The sequence below is a fragment of the Camelus ferus genome, chromosome 11 (genome assembly GCF_009834535.1).
Source record: "Camelus ferus isolate YT-003-E chromosome 11, BCGSAC_Cfer_1.0, whole genome shotgun sequence".
NCBI classification, from domain to species: Eukaryota; Metazoa; Chordata; class Mammalia; order Artiodactyla; family Camelidae; genus Camelus; species Camelus ferus.
This window is the reverse complement of record NC_045706.1, coordinates 50,005,196-50,022,904: the sequence shown is the minus strand read 5'-3', so window position 1 is coordinate 50,022,904 and position 17,709 is coordinate 50,005,196. Positions and strand designations below refer to the sequence as shown.

The 17,709-nt window shown below is 52.6% G+C and overlaps 1 protein-coding gene across 3 annotated transcripts in view; it reads right to left on the bottom strand.

The window, feature by feature from the left end:
• The window catches only part of COL13A1 (collagen type XIII alpha 1 chain), a 158,518-nt gene that overhangs the window by 124,715 nt on the left and 16,094 nt on the right, over window positions 1–17,709 (bottom strand). For all 3 annotated transcript variants that reach the window (XM_032491543.1, XM_032491542.1, XM_032491541.1), the window contains exon 2: window positions 957–1,026. In XM_032491543.1, coding sequence (XP_032347434.1) covers window positions 957–984 — 28 coding nt within the window. In that variant the 5' untranslated portion in view covers window positions 985–1,026. The remainder of the gene's footprint in view (window positions 1–956; window positions 1,027–17,709) is intronic.

Genomic DNA, 17,709 nt, shown 5'->3' with positions numbered 1-17,709 from the left:
TCCTCGAATGTGTCCCCTTGTCTCTCACGACCCTTGTTTGGAGCTTCCTCCCTCACCCCCAAAGGGGTGCAGCCCATTACTCATGCAAACATGGAAACTTGCTCATCTGTCATTTCTGTAGCTTAATAACAATGATCGGCAACCTGGAAAAGTCCTTCAGGACCGTGACTTATTCACATTACTAACTGTGGATGATGTGGTTGAATCTGATGCCCAGCGTGGGGCCAAGCACAGAGCAGGGACTCAGGACACAGCTGCGACCAGAGGAGCAGACCCGGTGAGGAGCAGGCCGCACAACACAGAGCAAAGAGCACTGGAATCGTGTCTTTGGAAGGGATCTGCCTGTATGGGGTCAGAAAAGGCAAAAGCAGCCTCAGAGTCCAGATTAGACTGGCTAGCTTGATCACACCACATCACCCTGCAACCTTAAGCTTGTACACAAGTGTGAGTGTGTGTGTGTGTGTGTGTGTGTGTGTGTGTGTGTGCAGCCTAGATACCAGACAGTCAACACATAGCCCCTGAGCCACCTAGCTGGGGCGGGCAAGGTTTTACAATTGCAGGGTAATTCATTCATTCGGGTAACAAGCCCTTTTGAACATCTACTCTGTGCTAGGGGCTGGAGGCACAGCGGTGAAATACATGAGCCAAGCCCCTGCCCCTGGGGGCTCCTCTTCTCAACTCTGTGTAACATCTGACAGTTTGTCACACCCATTATCTTATCTGATTTCAGTTTGCACAGTGTCAGGCCCATAGAAGAGCTGATGAATGAATGAATGAATGTTTGAGTGAATATATGATGGCTGGGGGATGGGTGGGCCAATCACTGGGTCCATGGGAGGTAAACATCCATCTTCCAAATAAAAAGCATCGCTCTGAACAGGGTGTGGCAGGGCCACTGAGAGGGCCTCTGGTGTGTGTCCCCTGTCCTAGTCACCCCTTCACAGGGGTGTCCTTACCTGGTGGGCAGTGACATCCTGGAGACATCTTTGGGGCCTCCCGGCGCCTCCGAGAGTGGAGCTTCCATTTCTGCACAAGGAGACAGAGACGAGGAGTCAGTGGGAGTTGTAAATGCCAAGCCCTGGAAAGCAGCGTGGGGCGGGCGGGGAGAAGGGGCGGCTTAGACGCTGGCAGGAGGACTGATCCTGCATCAAAGCCTGGCCACCGGGTGGCTGGGTAATGAGAAGCAGATGGAGAGGTCCCATCTTGGTAACCTCGGGGTCTGATGTCTTCACAGAGCTCTGAAAGAAATTAACCCCAAGCACAGGACCCTATAAAGCAGTTGTGGCCTTCCTGCGCCCGGCACTCATGACACTCAGACACTCACGGCACAACCTGCTTTTCTCAGCTCTCTGCTAATTGTTTCCTGTCTAGGTCTGAGCTCCTGATGGATCTTGGGGTGGGGACAGTGACTTCTGTTCTTCTGTGTCCCTCACAGAGCCAAGCACAGGCAGGCCCTCTGCCCCTCCATCAAACCTCTTTTTCACCAGCTTGCAAATTCTGGAGCCAATCTGGAAGGCCTCAGAGAAGTAGCATGAAGCAGACTGAGTCACCTGCCCTCAAGAAGCTGCCATTTCGGTGGAGATGGACAGACAAGGACACACCTGTAAGCACCAGCACCTGGAAAGGGCAGGGTGCTGAGCGCCTCTGTCCTCACCACCACCCCAGGGGGCGGGTGTGGCCCATACACACAGAGGTAACAGCCTGGCCTCTGGAGCCAGACTGCCTGGGCTCCTGTATTGTTCTGGGACCCTGAGCTGATAACCGTTCCAACCTCACTGGGTTACTGAGATGATCAAAGAGGTTGGTGCATAGAAAGAAAGGTGCCTGACACCCAGGAGGCGTCACTAAATGTTAGCTGTTATTACACTCATTTCATACGTGAAGGACCTGGACATGGAGAGGGGACTAACCTGGCCAAGGTCAGCAGGGGAGGAGGCTGGGATTTGGACCCCTCTCTCTGAAGCCAGTGTTGCAGTTAAAAGCTGGTAGCCCCAGAGCTAAATTGGCCCTTAGATGTATTTTATTTGGTTTCCACAGTGATTTTGTTTTTTGTTGAATTTGTTGCCAGTATTTTGAAGAGGCTGATTTCCCATGAAAGTCTGCATTTCTAACTTCTTTTAAAAACCTGGAAGACCTGGCCCCATGGGCCCTGTCCTATGGCTGTCTGTGATCGACTCTGTCCTGGGTACTGTGGTCACCACCCTGACATACTGACCAGTGAGGATGCCAGCTGGCTTCCCATAAGCATTTCCCCAGCAATTGCCTCCTCACTCCTATGTAGCTCTGTCACTCAAGGTGAGCCATGAGAGACATAAACAAAGTCTCATAGGAGGTGTCATAGGATTTGGTGTCACTGCTAGTTTGGCAGTGGAGAGAGAAGGTCAGGAAAGCTTCCTGAGGATTCATATCAAACTAATGTGTCTGCTGAGCTTCCCCACCCTGTCCCCGACCCCATGTACTGAGCTGGGTACTTTCACACAGGGAATCACATCTGTATTTCATAATCAAATCCTAAGGTAGGTTTAATAGTGATTTCATTTTTTGCTTAAGGAAAGTGAGGCTCAGAGAGGCTAAGTGACTTGCCCAAGGTCACACAGCCAGTCTGTGGTGGATCTAGGATGAGAACAGACCTTTTGATGCAAAGTCTACTCCATCTTGCTGGAGAAAAGTGTGTACAAATTTCCCTGGGAGATAGAGCTCAGCGATAGTATGAGTGTGTGTGTGTGTGTGTATGTGTGTGTGTGTGTTTGTATGTGTGTGTGTGTTGGGGGAAGGGGCAGATAGTGTGTGTAGGGAGGGCAGAAGTAGGGGCTGGAGGTCAAAACATACAGGAGGAGGATGGGAGGAATGTCTCAAAGGGGAGCCCCTCACTCAGTAAGGGAAGCTGGCACACAAATTCTAAGTGGATGAATATTGAGGTGGACACAGAGGCCACTGGGCAAACAAATGATGTCCCAGGACAAGGTCTGGTGGAAGGCACTGTGATGTCCAGCTCTGAGCCTAGCTCACTGGTACAACTTTCCAGGAAGGCACCGTACATACCTACTTCCACATCCCTTCCCACAGACAACCTATGGGCTCTTCAAGGCGCTTATTTGTGGCTGTGTGTGGCACACGGTAGGCATGTGACACAAGTCTGCTAAATGACAGAGCCAGTCAATGCTGACAAGCCAAAGCCAGCTGAATGTGCAGCATTATGGCTACAGGGTTCAACCACTAGGGTTGTCACTCATTCAATAACAGCAAGATGTGAAGCACGGGTTCTACCCTGGAGCTGGAGAACGCAGCACAAAGTGGACAAGGGTCCTGCCCTCCTGGGCTCCCCTTCCACTGGAAGAGACAGACAACCAGAAACAAATGAATATACAATTCAGGCAATTACAAGTGCTATAGAGAGAAGTAAAGCAGGATAAGGGGACAGAGTGATGGAAGGTGGTATTTTAAACCCAGGGGCCAAGGAAGGTCTCCCTGTGCAGAAGACGTATGAGCACAGAGCTGGTGGAAGTAAGGACATGAGTTGTGTAAAGATCTGGAGGAAGCGTGTTCCAGGCAGAAGGAACAGCAGAAGTGAAGGCTCTGGGACAGGACTGTGCATGGAGTGTTTGAGGAAGAGGGAAGGGGGCAGTGCAGTGGGAGTGACTCAGGTGAGGAAGGAGGGATAGGAACGGGGCAGGAGGGCAGGTCTTCAGGGCACTGGCAGAGACTTTGAATTTAGCAGGACACAGATTCCTGACATTTCCATGGCTTACCGACAGCCCTAAAACTCCAGAGCTGGTACGGATGTGGGGTGAGCCACTTGAGTCTCCTGCTCAGGATCAGGCCACTTATCCTTAGCTGCCAGGTGTGTTGGCTGCTGATGGTCTAGCCCCTCTCCAGGGACCACTCTCAGCTGAAAAAATTGCCTTGACCGGGGTCACGCCCATTCCTCAGGCAACCCATATCCAATTACTTATGGATACCGTCCTGGTCCCTGTGCCTCGATTTAGGACGGCTCTGATGGCCATCCCAGTGGCAGAGCCCCGGGGGACCAGCTGAGGCCTCTGTCATGACTGCATCACAGCTCAACCCTCTGCCCACCCCTGTTTCCCTCACCCTCTCTAACGTTGATCCCAGTAAGCCTCTTGCCCACACACCTCCATTTCAGAGCCTGTTTCTCTGGGAACCTGACCTAAGGCAGAACTGGCAGTGACTTTCACATTTCCTGAGACTTCACCTGACCCTCACCTTCACCCTTGGCAATAGTCAGGCCACAAATCAGCCCCACTGTATAATCAAGGAGACTGAGACAGAGAGGGAAAGGGAATTGCCTTGACAGGTAAGGCGCGGAGGGCTACAATTCCAAGTCCTTCACCTCAAGTTCAATACTTCTGTTCAATCCCTCCAATGTATATGGAGCCCTACTGGTTGTGAGACCATGCAAAATGGAGGACAAGACACAGTCCCCATCTGCAAAGGGGCTTGAGCCTCATGTGGGAGAAGCACGGAGAAGTGTCCGGGTGACTGCAGACTTTGAGAGCTGAGTGGGTGATGGGAGCCCATGTGCCCAGGGAAGGGTCCAGCCCGAAGAAGCCAACCAAGGGTTTGAAGCAGAGGAGGCACGTGGTCAAATGTGGCCGGCATAAGGGCCCTCCAGCAGCATGTTGACAATAGACCAGGACAGTGAGAAGGTTGGTGGCTGACATTCCTCTCTGGAGACTGTTGCCGTCATCCATCCAACAGAGAGACGCTGGTGGCCTGGGCTGCCGCACGGCAGCAAAACAGGGAGCAGTGGACAAGGGGAAGGGATACACAGGAGGAAGAAGGGATGGGCACGGACGGATTTGGTGTGGGGGTAGGGCTGGGCTCTGCCCAGGGCAGTTGAGATGCCCCCATCGAGGGAGGTGGAAGGTGATGAGTTTGGTTGGGGACAAGCTGAGTTAGTGGAAGGGTCCAGGTGGGCATGTGGCTCTGGGGCTCAGGGGAGAGGCCTGGATGAGGAAGGCGGACCTGGGAATCAGAAGCCTTCAACAGGAGGGGCAGGAGACATCTGAGAAGGCCAAGCTACCAGGGACACAGAGGTGGGAAACTGGCTAACTTCAGGGTGTGGTTTCCTGGCCCACTCAATGGTTATTTTTGAAAAGCATTAAATCCCAACATCACCACAGACCTTCCAGAGTCCGGGCTTCAACCCCACCCACTGACCCTCGCCCGCAGCTCACTCCTTCTCATTCTCAATCCCAGGGATCCTTCCAGCCGCGGACCTTCAGTCCATTTTACTGTCTCTGGCACACCATGTTTCACCTCCCTCCTTGTCCAGCTTAAATTCTGTGCCCAGTCATTATAATCACTCCCCTGGCTCCACCCTCGGCTGCCTTGACGCCTTTTATCTTCAGCGCATTCTCTTGGCCAAGCCACAAACCTGGTGGATGCAATGTTTCCACTGCCCCAACACCACCAACAAAGCAGCGAAGGAAGCTGGGGAAAGTGCACAGCCTTGCTGAGTGGCCTCACTTAATTCATGAGCATCATCTCAGATGAAGCCCAGCAAGCATGTTCCGTTTCCCCAGTCCCTCCATCTCACCGTCCTAGTAGTTCTCACACCTTCTCTCTCCCAACTTCAACCACACTGTCACCTGATGACCTTGAGAAAACAGAAGCAGCATAAGAGGTCTTCCAGGGGCTCCCACCCTCCAGGCACACCCGCCCGCACCCTCTCCCTCCTCTAGTCTCGCACAGCATGCCAGGTCTTCCTCTGCCCACCTGCTCCAGGACATCACTCAGGCAAGTCCCCTCTCCCGCCTGTATCATCCATTTCCTCCTCCAGACCAGATCACTTACACTGGGATTGGCAAACGTTTTTTGTAAAGGCCCAGCTAGTAAATATTTCAGGCTGTGTGAGCCATACGATCTCTGTCATAACCACTCATCTCTACTGTCGTAGGTGAAAAGCAGCCTTAGACAACGCGAAAGCAAAACCAGCATGGCTGTGTTCCCATAAAAATGTACTTAGAAAGTAACAGTCTTCCAGCGGGGTTCAGCTGTCTGCCCACTCTGATGCAAACATGCTGTTGTTCCTCCCATCATAAAAAAGAGAAGCAAAATCCTCCCTGGACCCCATTTAGCTCTCTTCCTGGAAAAACTCCCAGATGGAGGGTGTCTCCCCTGCTCTCCCCTGGACCACTCCCATCAGGCTCTTACACTCCCTCCACCCAAGCAGCTCTGGCTCTCCACACTGGCAGTGGAACGTTGAAGGGCTGCAGGGCCCAGTTCTGCTTCTTTTCTCTGTGCTGGTTCCTTGGGGTTCTCACGCCTTAGGTCTTCAACACCATCTATAAGGTATCCCCCATTTTTGAAAATTTGCTTTACCCACTTCACTTTTACAAAAGACCTACACCAGTACCTGTTTTCGCTAGCCAAAAGAAATCTGGAGAGGATTTTTCATTTTACTAATAAAAGAGGAAAATCAACAAATAGTGTTCAGCATTTGTTTTGCAGTGAGAGACAGCACATACCCTGAGCAGAGAGTGGCACTGCCAAGCTCCTGCCCTGGGAATCACACTCAGTATCTCAACATGAAGCCCCAGAGCTTTGAACTGTGTCTGTGAGCATCTGTACTTTATCTCCATTTATTTAGTGCTTCAGGTAGCAAGAAGGTAATTGCTTCTTCGCTTCACGCTATTTTGCTTTACGAAAGCTTTAATAGGATCCCTCTACTTTTGGATAGCAGGGGAAACCTATATGTTACAATGCCCCTCTCTTTGCACCTCCAACCTGGACCCTCGCCCCAAACTCCGGACATACATATATCCAGATGCCTATTTGACATCTCCACTGATAGACATTCCAAAACTGAGCTTCTTGTATTCTGCCTCCACTCTCCCAGGCGTAGCCCACCCACTGTCTTTCTCATCACAGGTAATGGCCACTCCATCTTGCCAGTTGCTCAGAACTTTGAGATCATCAGTGATGGCTCTTTCTCTCTTACTCCTCACCTACTCAGTCAGCAACTCCTGTTCTCTACCTCCCAGATGCATCCAGGATCTGACCCCTTCTCACTGCCTCCACCACTGCCACCTGGTCCAAGCCTCATTGTCTCTGGTCCAATTACTGCAATAACCTTCTGATGGATTCCCCTGCCTCTGCCCTTGCCCCAGACCATTCTCAAAACAGCAGCCAGGGTGACAACACAGGCCTCCTTACTGCTCCTGCACAAGCCAGGCTTTCTCCTACCTCAGGGCCTTTGCACTCACTGGCCTCCGTGCCTGGGATATTCTTTGCCTAGCTACTACCTGGCTCACTCTCAGTGAGGCCCTCCTTGTCCCCCGGGCCCTTCTGCAATATACTTGCTATCCCTCCTCCTTGTTTTATTTTCTCCTTCACATTTTTTGCTGTTCTTGCCTTATTTATCTGGCTTATTTTCTCCCCCCACCACTAGAAAGCAAGTTCGACAAAGACCTAGATATTTTGATCTGTTTCATTCACTGCTACATCCTCAGTGCCTAGAGCGTGACTGGCACATGTAGGTACTCAATAAATATTGGTTGCTTAGGAAATTTCACATAGGCCTAGATTTCTGGTCTCTCTTGGAAACAGGAGGATCCGGCAACCCTGAGCTGCAGTAATGATTGGGTGGTGCTCCATGATGCCTGCGCCTTTTAGGTGGGCATGTGCTGTCCTGTTCACCACAGTTTCCTCCCCCTGGCTAGTCTCACTCGCTTAGGCCACTGCCCTCTTAGGGATCTGACTTTGAGACCCCTGGTTTGATATGCCCAGGCTGGGGCTCAGGCAGGTGTAAACCTTTCTCAGGTCCTGGGGTGGACCCCAGCCATCCTGGCCAGAGAAGTCTTCCTGCTTCACCCCTCCTGGCAGCCAGGGCCTCATGGAATGCCCCGCATGGCCAGAGCTGAAACATCACCCTCTGGATCATTGCAGCTATTAAAATGCCTGTATCAGTATCAAAGGGAAAATGCCAAGCTGCCACTAACTCCCCACCAGAGAATGTGGCTCAGGTCTGGCCTGGGGCTCAGGGGCCACTCCCTCCCTGTGCTCAGCCCCACTCAGGGCTCTTAAAGGGCTCAGGCCCAACCTGGGCTTCTGTTATATGTGGGTGGGTCCAAGTTGTGGTGTGAGGGAGCCCAGAGCAGAGGCCAGGTGAGTGCTGTACTCCACAGCCACGACCTTGAGCCTGGCATCTCCACTCTGGGAAAATCTGCAAAATGGAGATATTACCCCCCTGCTAACTTCTTATGTGCTGTCTTAGAAAGTGCTTCGGAAACCATGAAGCACTCACCAGGTGGAATTATTAAACAAGAGTTAATAATAATTGCTACACATATTAAGCAGTATATACGAGGCACTGTGCCAAGTGCTGCAGCATTTAATAATTATTTTTTGATATCAGCGTATGTCTCCTATTAGAACCCACCCGCCTTGGAGGCTGTGGTGGGACTGTATTTGGGCTCAAGCCCCAATAAAGCATCTACTACACGCAGAGCTTGGCAGTGTTGACATGGGCTTGAGCTACCTTTGGGAGTGCCAGGACCTTGGGGTCTAGTCCCAGCATTCTCACTGTTTATTAAGAATGTAACCCCTTTGGGCCTTGATTTCATCATCCGTGAAGTGGGAATAATATCAGTTATCTGCTGGACCATACAGGACAGCTGGAGGGATAAAATGAGATGAGATCAGAAAACAAAAAGAGGTGTCCAGATGTGAAGAAGGGTGAGCACCTGCTATACCAGCTTGTTTTTCTTAGCGGCCAGATGAAGGCCACTTTTCTCTTGAGCTGGTGCCAGGCCTGCCTCCTCCCACATGCCACAGTGAGGCTGGCCTGGCCTCATGCACTGCTGCCCACGTGTGCTCCTGCCCCTCCCCCTCCTGGGAAACTCAGCTCCCCTCTTCCCACACGGGGGAGGGTGAGTGAGGGTCCCAACTGCAGCCCTGCCTTTTGACCTCAAGAACCAGAAGTTGAAAGGAGTTGCCCACTGAAATGACCACACTGGGCAAAGCCCTGGCCCCTGTGCCAGCGTCTAATTACAATGCTTGACACAGAGTGGGGGCTCAATCATCTGTGGAGCCCTCTCGTTACCCTGGGCCATTGCTGCTACTGGGCTGTTGTCCTGTTGAAGACTGGCCCTTTGAGGGCAGGGTCTGGTCTGGTGTCTCTGAGCCACACTTGAACCAAATTACTTACTTTTACATCTGTTCCCCTAGAACCTGTCCTTGTGGTACCAGGTGGGCTTTGGCCTAGGCTTGAGCAGAATTTGGATAGATGGAGATGGGGGTGGGGAAGGGCATTCCAGGGAGGAGCAAAGGCACAGAGGCAGGACCTGGGCTGCACCCTGCTGGCTCTGTGGGCTGGATCCCAGGGACCACAGGAGAGGGATGGCCCCACAGACAGGGTTTGTTAAGGGGAAAGGCCCAGATGCGGCTGCGTGCCCCGGAGCGCAGGCAGCTCAGCAGGGTGAAATCAAAGCGGAGGAAATGGAGACACTCAACCCACACCCACCAAAACTAGACTAGCCCTGTCTGCTCTGGGAGCTTGTGTGCTGGAGGACAGGAGGGGGTGCCATGGGGGGGAAGCCTAAGGAATTGTCTTCTCTCTCCCTCCCCCACTCCCTCTGTGCAATGGACTTGGCGCCTGATCACAGACTCCCTGGGTCATGAAACAGGGGCTGGAGGATCGTCCAGATGCCATGAGCTGCCACCGCCTCCCTGTTTCACCAGAACCACAGATCGAGATTGCTCCAGGCTCTGCAGATCAGAAAAACTGGGGAAGGAGGTACAGGCCCCTGTGAACTTTCCAGCCTTCATTTGTGGAAGTTCTTCCAGCTAAACTAAGGCTCTGCTGCTGCCTCAAGGGGAGACAGGAGCTGGGCCCTGAAACTACGTGGATGTGGAGCCAGGTCAGCATGCGGCCGATGGACCTCCAGTTTCAAGGGGTCTGAGGTCATCTCTGGACCTAGTGCCAGACGAAGCAGGGGTCCCCCACAATGGAGTGGGGGAGGGGCTGGGGCTAAGAATGTTGGGATGGAAATCAGAGCCTCTCTCACCTTTCTTCCCTTCCAAAAATGAGTATCGAGCATCTATGTTGCAGAACCATGCAAAGTACTGGGGACATGTGTGAGTGGGGCAGACAGGGAGGCTGTCCTCATGGAGCTTACTCTCTAGCAAGGGGCATGTGAGAGTCTACAAACCACACACACCAACGTGAAGCAAGTCATCAGAGCACTGGCTGGGAGGGGCGAGGTGCTGAGAGCCAGTCCCGGGGCTTGCACTAGGCCTGTTCATCATGGGGAAGTGACAGCCAGGCTGACATCTGAGGATGAGCAGTAACTGACCAGAGAGGGGCTCAGGTACAGGGGGAAATGGCTAAGACCTGACATAATAATGTGCTTCTTGTGAACCAGGCAGGAATCTTACATATATTAATTCATTCAGCACTTTTGCAACCCATTTCTGAACAAGGAAAATGAGACAGAGGGAAGTGTATTAACTTGCACACAGCCAAGAAGGGCAGTGGCAGGATTTGAACCTGGCTCTGAGCCTTGTCCCACTACCATACGCCTATGTCGGGGTGGGGGTGGCTCTTTCCAGAAGATTGCAATACCTATTACTGGGGTTCCAGGCACTGCTCAAAGCACTTGTTTTAACTTTCTTTAATCCTAGAAACAACATTCAAAAGAAGGAGATGCTCTTTTTATCATCAATCCCATTTTAAAGAGATACAACCCAAAGCACAGAGAGCTTAAACAATTTGCCCAATGTCACACAGCCAGTAATTAGAAGAGCTGGACTTAAACCTAGCAGTCTGGCCTCTAGAATCTGTGCTCTGAGCCAAGACCCTGTACAGCCAGATGGCTGGACTCCAAAAGTGAAGGAAGAAGAACCATGAAGCTAGAGAGGGTGGCAAGGGCCATAGCCTACAGACCTCATGGACCAGAATAAGAAGCAATAGAAAGTCACTGAAGGGTTGCAATCAGGGACATGTGGTGATTGCATTTAGAGATTGTATTTAGATGTGTAAATAGATCGTATTCTTTTGAAAGATTACCCCGGCTGCCATGTGGGTGAAGGGGACAGGGCAGAATGAACTTAAGCAGATGACTTAGGAGGTTCCTGCCGTGGCCTAGGAGTGCTGAGGGTAGCTTGGGTGGGGAAGAGCAGGCTGTGATACATGTGAAGAAGACAAGTCTGTGGGAGGCTGAGAAGGTGCAGTTAGTAGGACCTGGAGTCAGTACAGCTGGATGCCAGTGCGTTCACAGATGGAGGGGTGCCAGGCAGGCCGGACTTCCAGCTCAGCTTGGAGACATTGAATTTGAGGTGCTTCCAAGACAGGCTGGAGGGGTGGAATGGTAGGTGTAGAGATGGGTCTAGGAGCTCTTTCGAGATGAAGAACACACATGACATTACAGCCAGAGCTGTCCAATCATGGAGCAGTCAGCTGCATAAGGTAGCGAGCTCCCTCTTACTGAGGATGCGTAAGCTCCCTCTTACTGAGGATGTTACGGGGGATGCCTGGTATAGCACATAACTCCCTTGCCTCCAGCAGTCTGACTCTATGGAGTGAAGTGAGGCTAAAGGTGGCAAGACCACCCTCTGACCTCCCATGGCACTGAGCTTCCCCCTAGCCCCAGAAAACCTCAGCGCCAGCTCACAGGAAAGGCACTGAGGCTGTTCCTGGAAGAGCCCCAGCTAATGCCCCTCTTACAAGATCCCTTTCTGCATCCCTGTCCCCAGAGGTCACCCTTCCTGTCCTGCCCTACAGGCCACCTTGTCAGAGCATGACCCAATGCAGAAAACCTCAAAGTAATGGCTTAAGAGGCACCTTCACCGGACATCTGCAATATAACAGGCGACTTCAGGTGTAAATTCTCTTGGATGGCAGAGTCCCAGGCCTAGGGACAGCCTTTTGGGGGAAGATATGTCCTCTGGGGGCAGCAAGCCCTCCCCTGTCCCCCTGAAGAACAGGCAGGAATGAGCCACCTGGTGGGGGGGACAGGGCAAGATGCCCATGGCAGGCATGTCTGAGCCAAGGAAAGACCACGACTGCACTGTGGGCATCACAGAGGCCAGGGAGGCTGTAGACGGGTGAGAGGAGAGGGGAGGGGGCCGAAGAGGCCCAGCCCGTGTGGACTCTAGCCATGCAGGGTTTCGGGAAAACCCACAATAGCCTCCAGGAGGGGATACAGGGGCCCAGTGTCCCCCAGAAAGGCTGCGCCCAGCCTCTCAGGCAGGCAGTTCTGCCCTTGGCTTGTCTCACCCTTTGAAGGCGCAGAGGAGCCCCACTGCCATCCCCACCCTTTCAGCCACAGAGAGTTTTTTGCCAGGAGGACCCCACCCAGGGCAGGAGGCAAGCGGATGGGAGGGTGGAGTGTCCGAGCGCAGCTGCTGCTGGGGCCGACCGGCCCACCGCTGATGACACCCAGCAGAGTGGGGACCCCCACCTGCCTCAGCCTAAGGCCTCAGTTTCCCTGGAGGAGCCTGCTGACTGCCTTTCATACTGAGGACTCCATAAACCTGCTTCTGGGAGGGGCAGAAACCAACCCAAAGAGGTGGGAGAAGGATTCTTAAAGCTTCTCCTGAAACTCCTTTCTTCTGGATAGCAAACCCTCAGTTGATTTTATTTTTTGAAAAAACAAGACGAAAACCAAAATGAAAAACAACCCCTCCCCCAAAAGAATATAAATCCCACTGCTTACCCTTCTTTAAACCTTCCATACTTTCAAACCGTGCAGTGCATGGGAGGACTTTCATTGACATCTCACGGTGACCCTCATTACTGCCACCATCAGCCCCTCAAGCACTGCTCTGGACTCAGGTGAGAGGTTTGGAGTAAACGGCGTAGGACGCTCTGGGCTCAGGGGCACAGACCCACTCTATCTCGCTCTGTCTCTGTCTCTCTGTCTCTGTCTCAGGGACTGTCAGCTGTGGAGCTTGTTAAACAACCCACTGCTAGACCCTATCCACAGGGATTCACATCAGGGTGTTAGGAAGGAGGTCAGTCAGCCTTGGTGTGTTTTAAAGTTCCCGGGTGACCCTAGGCAGCCAGCCCATCACCAGCCCAGGGGCAGGCCTCTGAGGGTGTGCAGATATGCTGAGAAGAGGGGAGGGTCACTTTAAAAAGTTTAGTTACTACAGAACTTTTATCCTATTGTGCTCCAAAAGGGGGCATTCAGGCAGCTGCAGAGGCAGACGGACAAACACATATTATACTGTAAGGCAGCACGACATAAGAGAGGAAAAGAAAAGCAACATAAAATAGAGCTGAGACCTGGGCTTATGCAAAACCTTCTGCCCGAAGGCCTCCGCTCTGCCATGGGGTGAACCCCAAATCTGTGGCAAAGCTTCTGAGAAGACAGTTCAGTGTCCAAGACACAAGAACCTACCCATCCCTCTGGAAGCCCCAGCACTCTGGAAGCCAAGGCTGGACAGGGACTTTCCTAAAGGTCCACATCACCAAGGCCTGATGTGACAAACAGCGTCCTCAGCACCATTCTTATAGCAAAGATGGTAATGCGAGCTCGATGCCAAGGCAGTTTGGTAGACGCCACCTCTGTGGGAGCCAAATCAAACTGAACCGAACAGGTCCCCAGACCCAGAATATGTGACTGGCCTCAGTTGACTCAGTGCAATATGGCTCTTTATACAGATGGTCTATCCATGTGGCTCAGAATGCCAGCTCTGGGGCCAGGTGGCTGCGGTTCAAGGCCTGGCTGTGCTACGTAACAGCTGTGTGACCTTGAGAAAGTTATGTAACTTCTCTGGGCCTCTGTGTTCTCTTCTGTAAGATGGGAATAGTAAAAACATAACCACTTCATAGGATGATTGTCACAATTAAATGTATTAATAGAAGTAAAATGCTCAATAAATTAGCCATTAATAAAAGTTGTGGACGTGGTACAGCTCTACCTTATCTCGTCCGATGAGGTTCAGACCTGTTTTCTCATCAGTAGAGTGAGAGGACTGGACTTGAGGGCTCTGAGGATCTTCCCTCTATCAACTCCCCCTAAGACTAGTCATTTCCTCAGGGCATGAAAAGAAGGGTAGTTGTAGGACTGACTCAGTGGAGTGCTGGCCACATCGGAGGGCACCTGGATCTAAGGTCTGTCCATTAACTGGGGTCCAGGCAGCTGTGATGTACATAGGACACTCTACACAGGCCCACACTCCTGCCACACACATATGTTCCTTTTAAGAGCCTGCTCCTGTCCTCATCCCAGCATTTCAATCCTAGAGGACCCCATCCAGAGCCCCAGCCTCTCAGCCACTGCTTTGATCTTTCCTCCAAATGTTCCTGGAAAGGTTCCAATAAGGGGCTTCTGTACACACCCCATGCATGTGAAACAGTCCTACTACAATAATTATTATTATTTTTAGGGATGAGGAAGTCTGCCTGAGATTCTCCAACAATTTAGCTTGGAAGTTTCAACCACTTCCTATCCCAGGGGACTCCTGGGAGTGGAAAACGCCCTCAACACTCAAAGGATTGGATCACAGATAGTGGAATGGAGGTACACTGACATCAGTCTTCTCATCTGTAAAATGGGGTAACAAGAGTATCAATCTCTTAGGGAAGTTGTGACAATTGAAAGGGATACTCCGTGTAGCACCGGCTGCTGTACGTACCCCATAAACATGAGCCACTCCTGGTAGAGTTGCTGTTACTCTCATTGCTGGGGATGTGCTATCCCCTAACACTCACCCTGAAGGTGGCTGCTGACACCCCTTGCTCTCCCTTGGCCTCCAGAATGGATTTGGTGAGTTTAAATTCCACTCTCTTCTCTGTCACCACATACCATCTGCCCAGCCCTAGGTGACATCTGATTTCCACCATTTGGGACATTCCAGTTTCTTTTTTTATAGCAAGCAAACCAAGTAACAGGCAGCTGGAGTGCTCATTAAGGGTCCCGAACAGGAGAGAGGCGCTGAGAGGGGGAGAGTTGGGGCTGAGGTCTGGAAGCCACACTCCCAGCTCCCCTGAGCTGGCTCCCGCACCCATGCTCCTCTCCTGGCCCTGACTTGCCCTCCCAGGGGCTTGGCCCCTCACCCCTGGGCCTTCTGCTCACATCTCCCCCTGGCTCACTTCACTCCAGGCTCCTCTCCTTCCCTTCCAGCTCCTTCTTCCTCCTGTCTCTGCCCCCAGCTCACTGCTTTCCCCACTGGGATGGGTGGTGTGCATGTGCCCCTGGACTCCTGCTTCCAGGCCACCATGCAGGCTGTACGCCTCATGGGGACTGCCTTGCCCAATGCCCTTCTGCCATCCTTCAGGGAGTGGCCCAGGCTCACCTGTTTCAGGACAGACTGCCTGCCCCAGGGACCCGGGAGCTCTCCAGAAGCACTCTGGTGGCCTGTGGTGGTGGCACCTTTAAGTGCATTGTTCCATTTGCTATCTTCTGAGAGCCCCACAGCAACCCCAAGAGGGAGGCAGGGCCTGGGCTTTACAGAGGAGGAATCTGAGGTAAGGCCACGTGGCTGGCAAAGCCCAGCTGGAATCTTGGCTTGGGCCCCTATGCTCACGGGCCACCTGTGTGTCCCCTGTGGGCAGGAACCCTCTACACGTCCATTTCACAGACCCAGTCTGTTACAAACCATCTCTGCCCCCCTCCGCCATGCCTTTCCTTCTCACCCAGGGGGTTTCCACTGGTCCCAGTTCTCACTTGTCTCCCTCACCCCTTCCTCACCTTTGCCCTTTGCTCTGACCTGGGAGAGCATACCTAGGAAGGGAAAGGGTCAGGGAAAGGCCTCCAGTTGCTCCTAGACACCTATGCTGGCCCGAAGCTGCCTGCTCCCAGTGCAGCGGCATCCCGTAGAACCTTCTGCCGTGATATGTGTGTTCTATGTCTGTGCTGTCCTATCTGTAGGCCACTGGCTAAAGATATCTATTGGGTACTTATTTGAAAGGTGGCTAGTGTGACCGCAGAGCTACATTTTAGACTTTATTTAATTGTAATTGATTTAAATACACCGAGTTATATGTGAGAAGTGGTTACCATACTGGACAGTGCAGCACTTACAGTGTCCCTTTGAGAGCTACTGGACTGCAGGCCCCATCCAGCGGAGGCCTCCTGGGGTCATCTCCATACAGACAAGGCCACCAACCCCCTCCACCCGCAGGACAGCTCTCTCCCTCTGGTCCTAGGGCCTCTGCTACTGACCTCAGGTCCCACCACTGTGGCTGCCATTTCCAGTCATTCCTCTTTGTCCCCACTAGCCCTGGACCTGGTCACAGTCCCCTCGGGCCTCTTGTTTGGCCTCCCTGCTCTGCCCTGCTCTTCCTCTCATTCTAAGGACTCTCTTCCTCAAGACCCTTCCATGGCTCCCCATTGCGCTTTCAAAGATCGAACTGTCTCAACATAGGTTACCTGTCTCTTTCCAGTATTATCTTCCACCCATTCAGTTCCCCAAGGCCAACCCCTTCCTCTGGCTTCCAGCTTCCAACTTCCAGAAGCTGTTCCCTTTGCCCCATATTCATCCCCTTTTGCCTGGAAAATTCCTGTTCACCCTTTAAGTCTTCACTTGAAAATCACTTTCCCAGGAAGCCACGGCCACCAGGTAGCTGCATGATAATCCATTCCCCAGACCTCCTCCACTTGCTTCCATTATTGCAGCGTTTTTCACATGACACAGTCACTGCGCATTTTCTTCTTTGTGTCCTATTTGCCTCTAAGTTCAGGAGGGCAGAAGTGTGTCCCCCACAATGCCTGACCCCAAGCTGGCTCTCAAGTTCATTTGCTGAATGAATGAATGGATGAGAATGGACAACAGGAAGGTGGCAGGGCAGAGTGGGGAGAGCACAGGAAGCAAGGTCCAGAAGCTTAGGTTCTAGTCCTGGATCTCACCGTGTGACTCTGGATAACCTACTGTCCCTCTCCGGGCCCTAGTTTCCCCATCTATAACATGGGGCTCTAGAAGTCAGTAGGAGTTTGGAGAGGAGGAATGAGCATGACAGATAACATTGTCAGCCCGAAGTTCCTGAGAGCATGAGAATTGGTCTGGCTGAGTCTTAAGCAGAGGAAGCCAGGATCTGGGAAAGGGCTGGGGTGTGCCCCAGCCAGCAGGAGGGGCCAGGAAGAGGAGAGGATGGAGAGAAGAGCTGAGTAAAGTGATCGGGGTCGGATGTTGTCCCTCAGCAGCCCAGGCCTGGGAGATACCTGGGGCAGTGCTCACTGTCCTGACGCCCTCCCCACCACCCAACCAGTCCCAGGTGCACTCTCAACCAGCCGGCAAAGGCCGCCTGCTGGCACTGCTGAGCCCATAGGCTTCCCCCTGACTCCCAGGGGACTGTGGGTGGCCTGACAGAGCCTTCTGGCTTTCCTGGGGCCCAGTAGGGCATGGGAATGAGCTGAGCGCAGCTGTCAAGGGTGCACCACTGGCATCAGTAAACTTGCCCTGTGACAACCCTCTACGCTCCATCTGGCCCTATGACCTCCCTCTCTGTGATCACCCTGGAGAGCTACTTTGGCAAGTACCAGCCTTTGCCTGGTAGAGACACCTGAAGGGAGCCTGGCTGTGGGGAATTGGTGCATCATGCCAGGATGGCCACAGCACCCACTACAGTTAGAGCTGGGCTCAAATGTTTGCCATCATCACCACCTATTCTGTGAGCTCCGAGGGGTTAGGGCATTTGCCCCAGGTTGCACAGCTTCTAAGCAGCAGAGTGGGGATACAAGCCAGGCCTGCTGGGCTCCACCTCCTGCTCTTCACTGTTCCGTACCACCTCCTACTAAG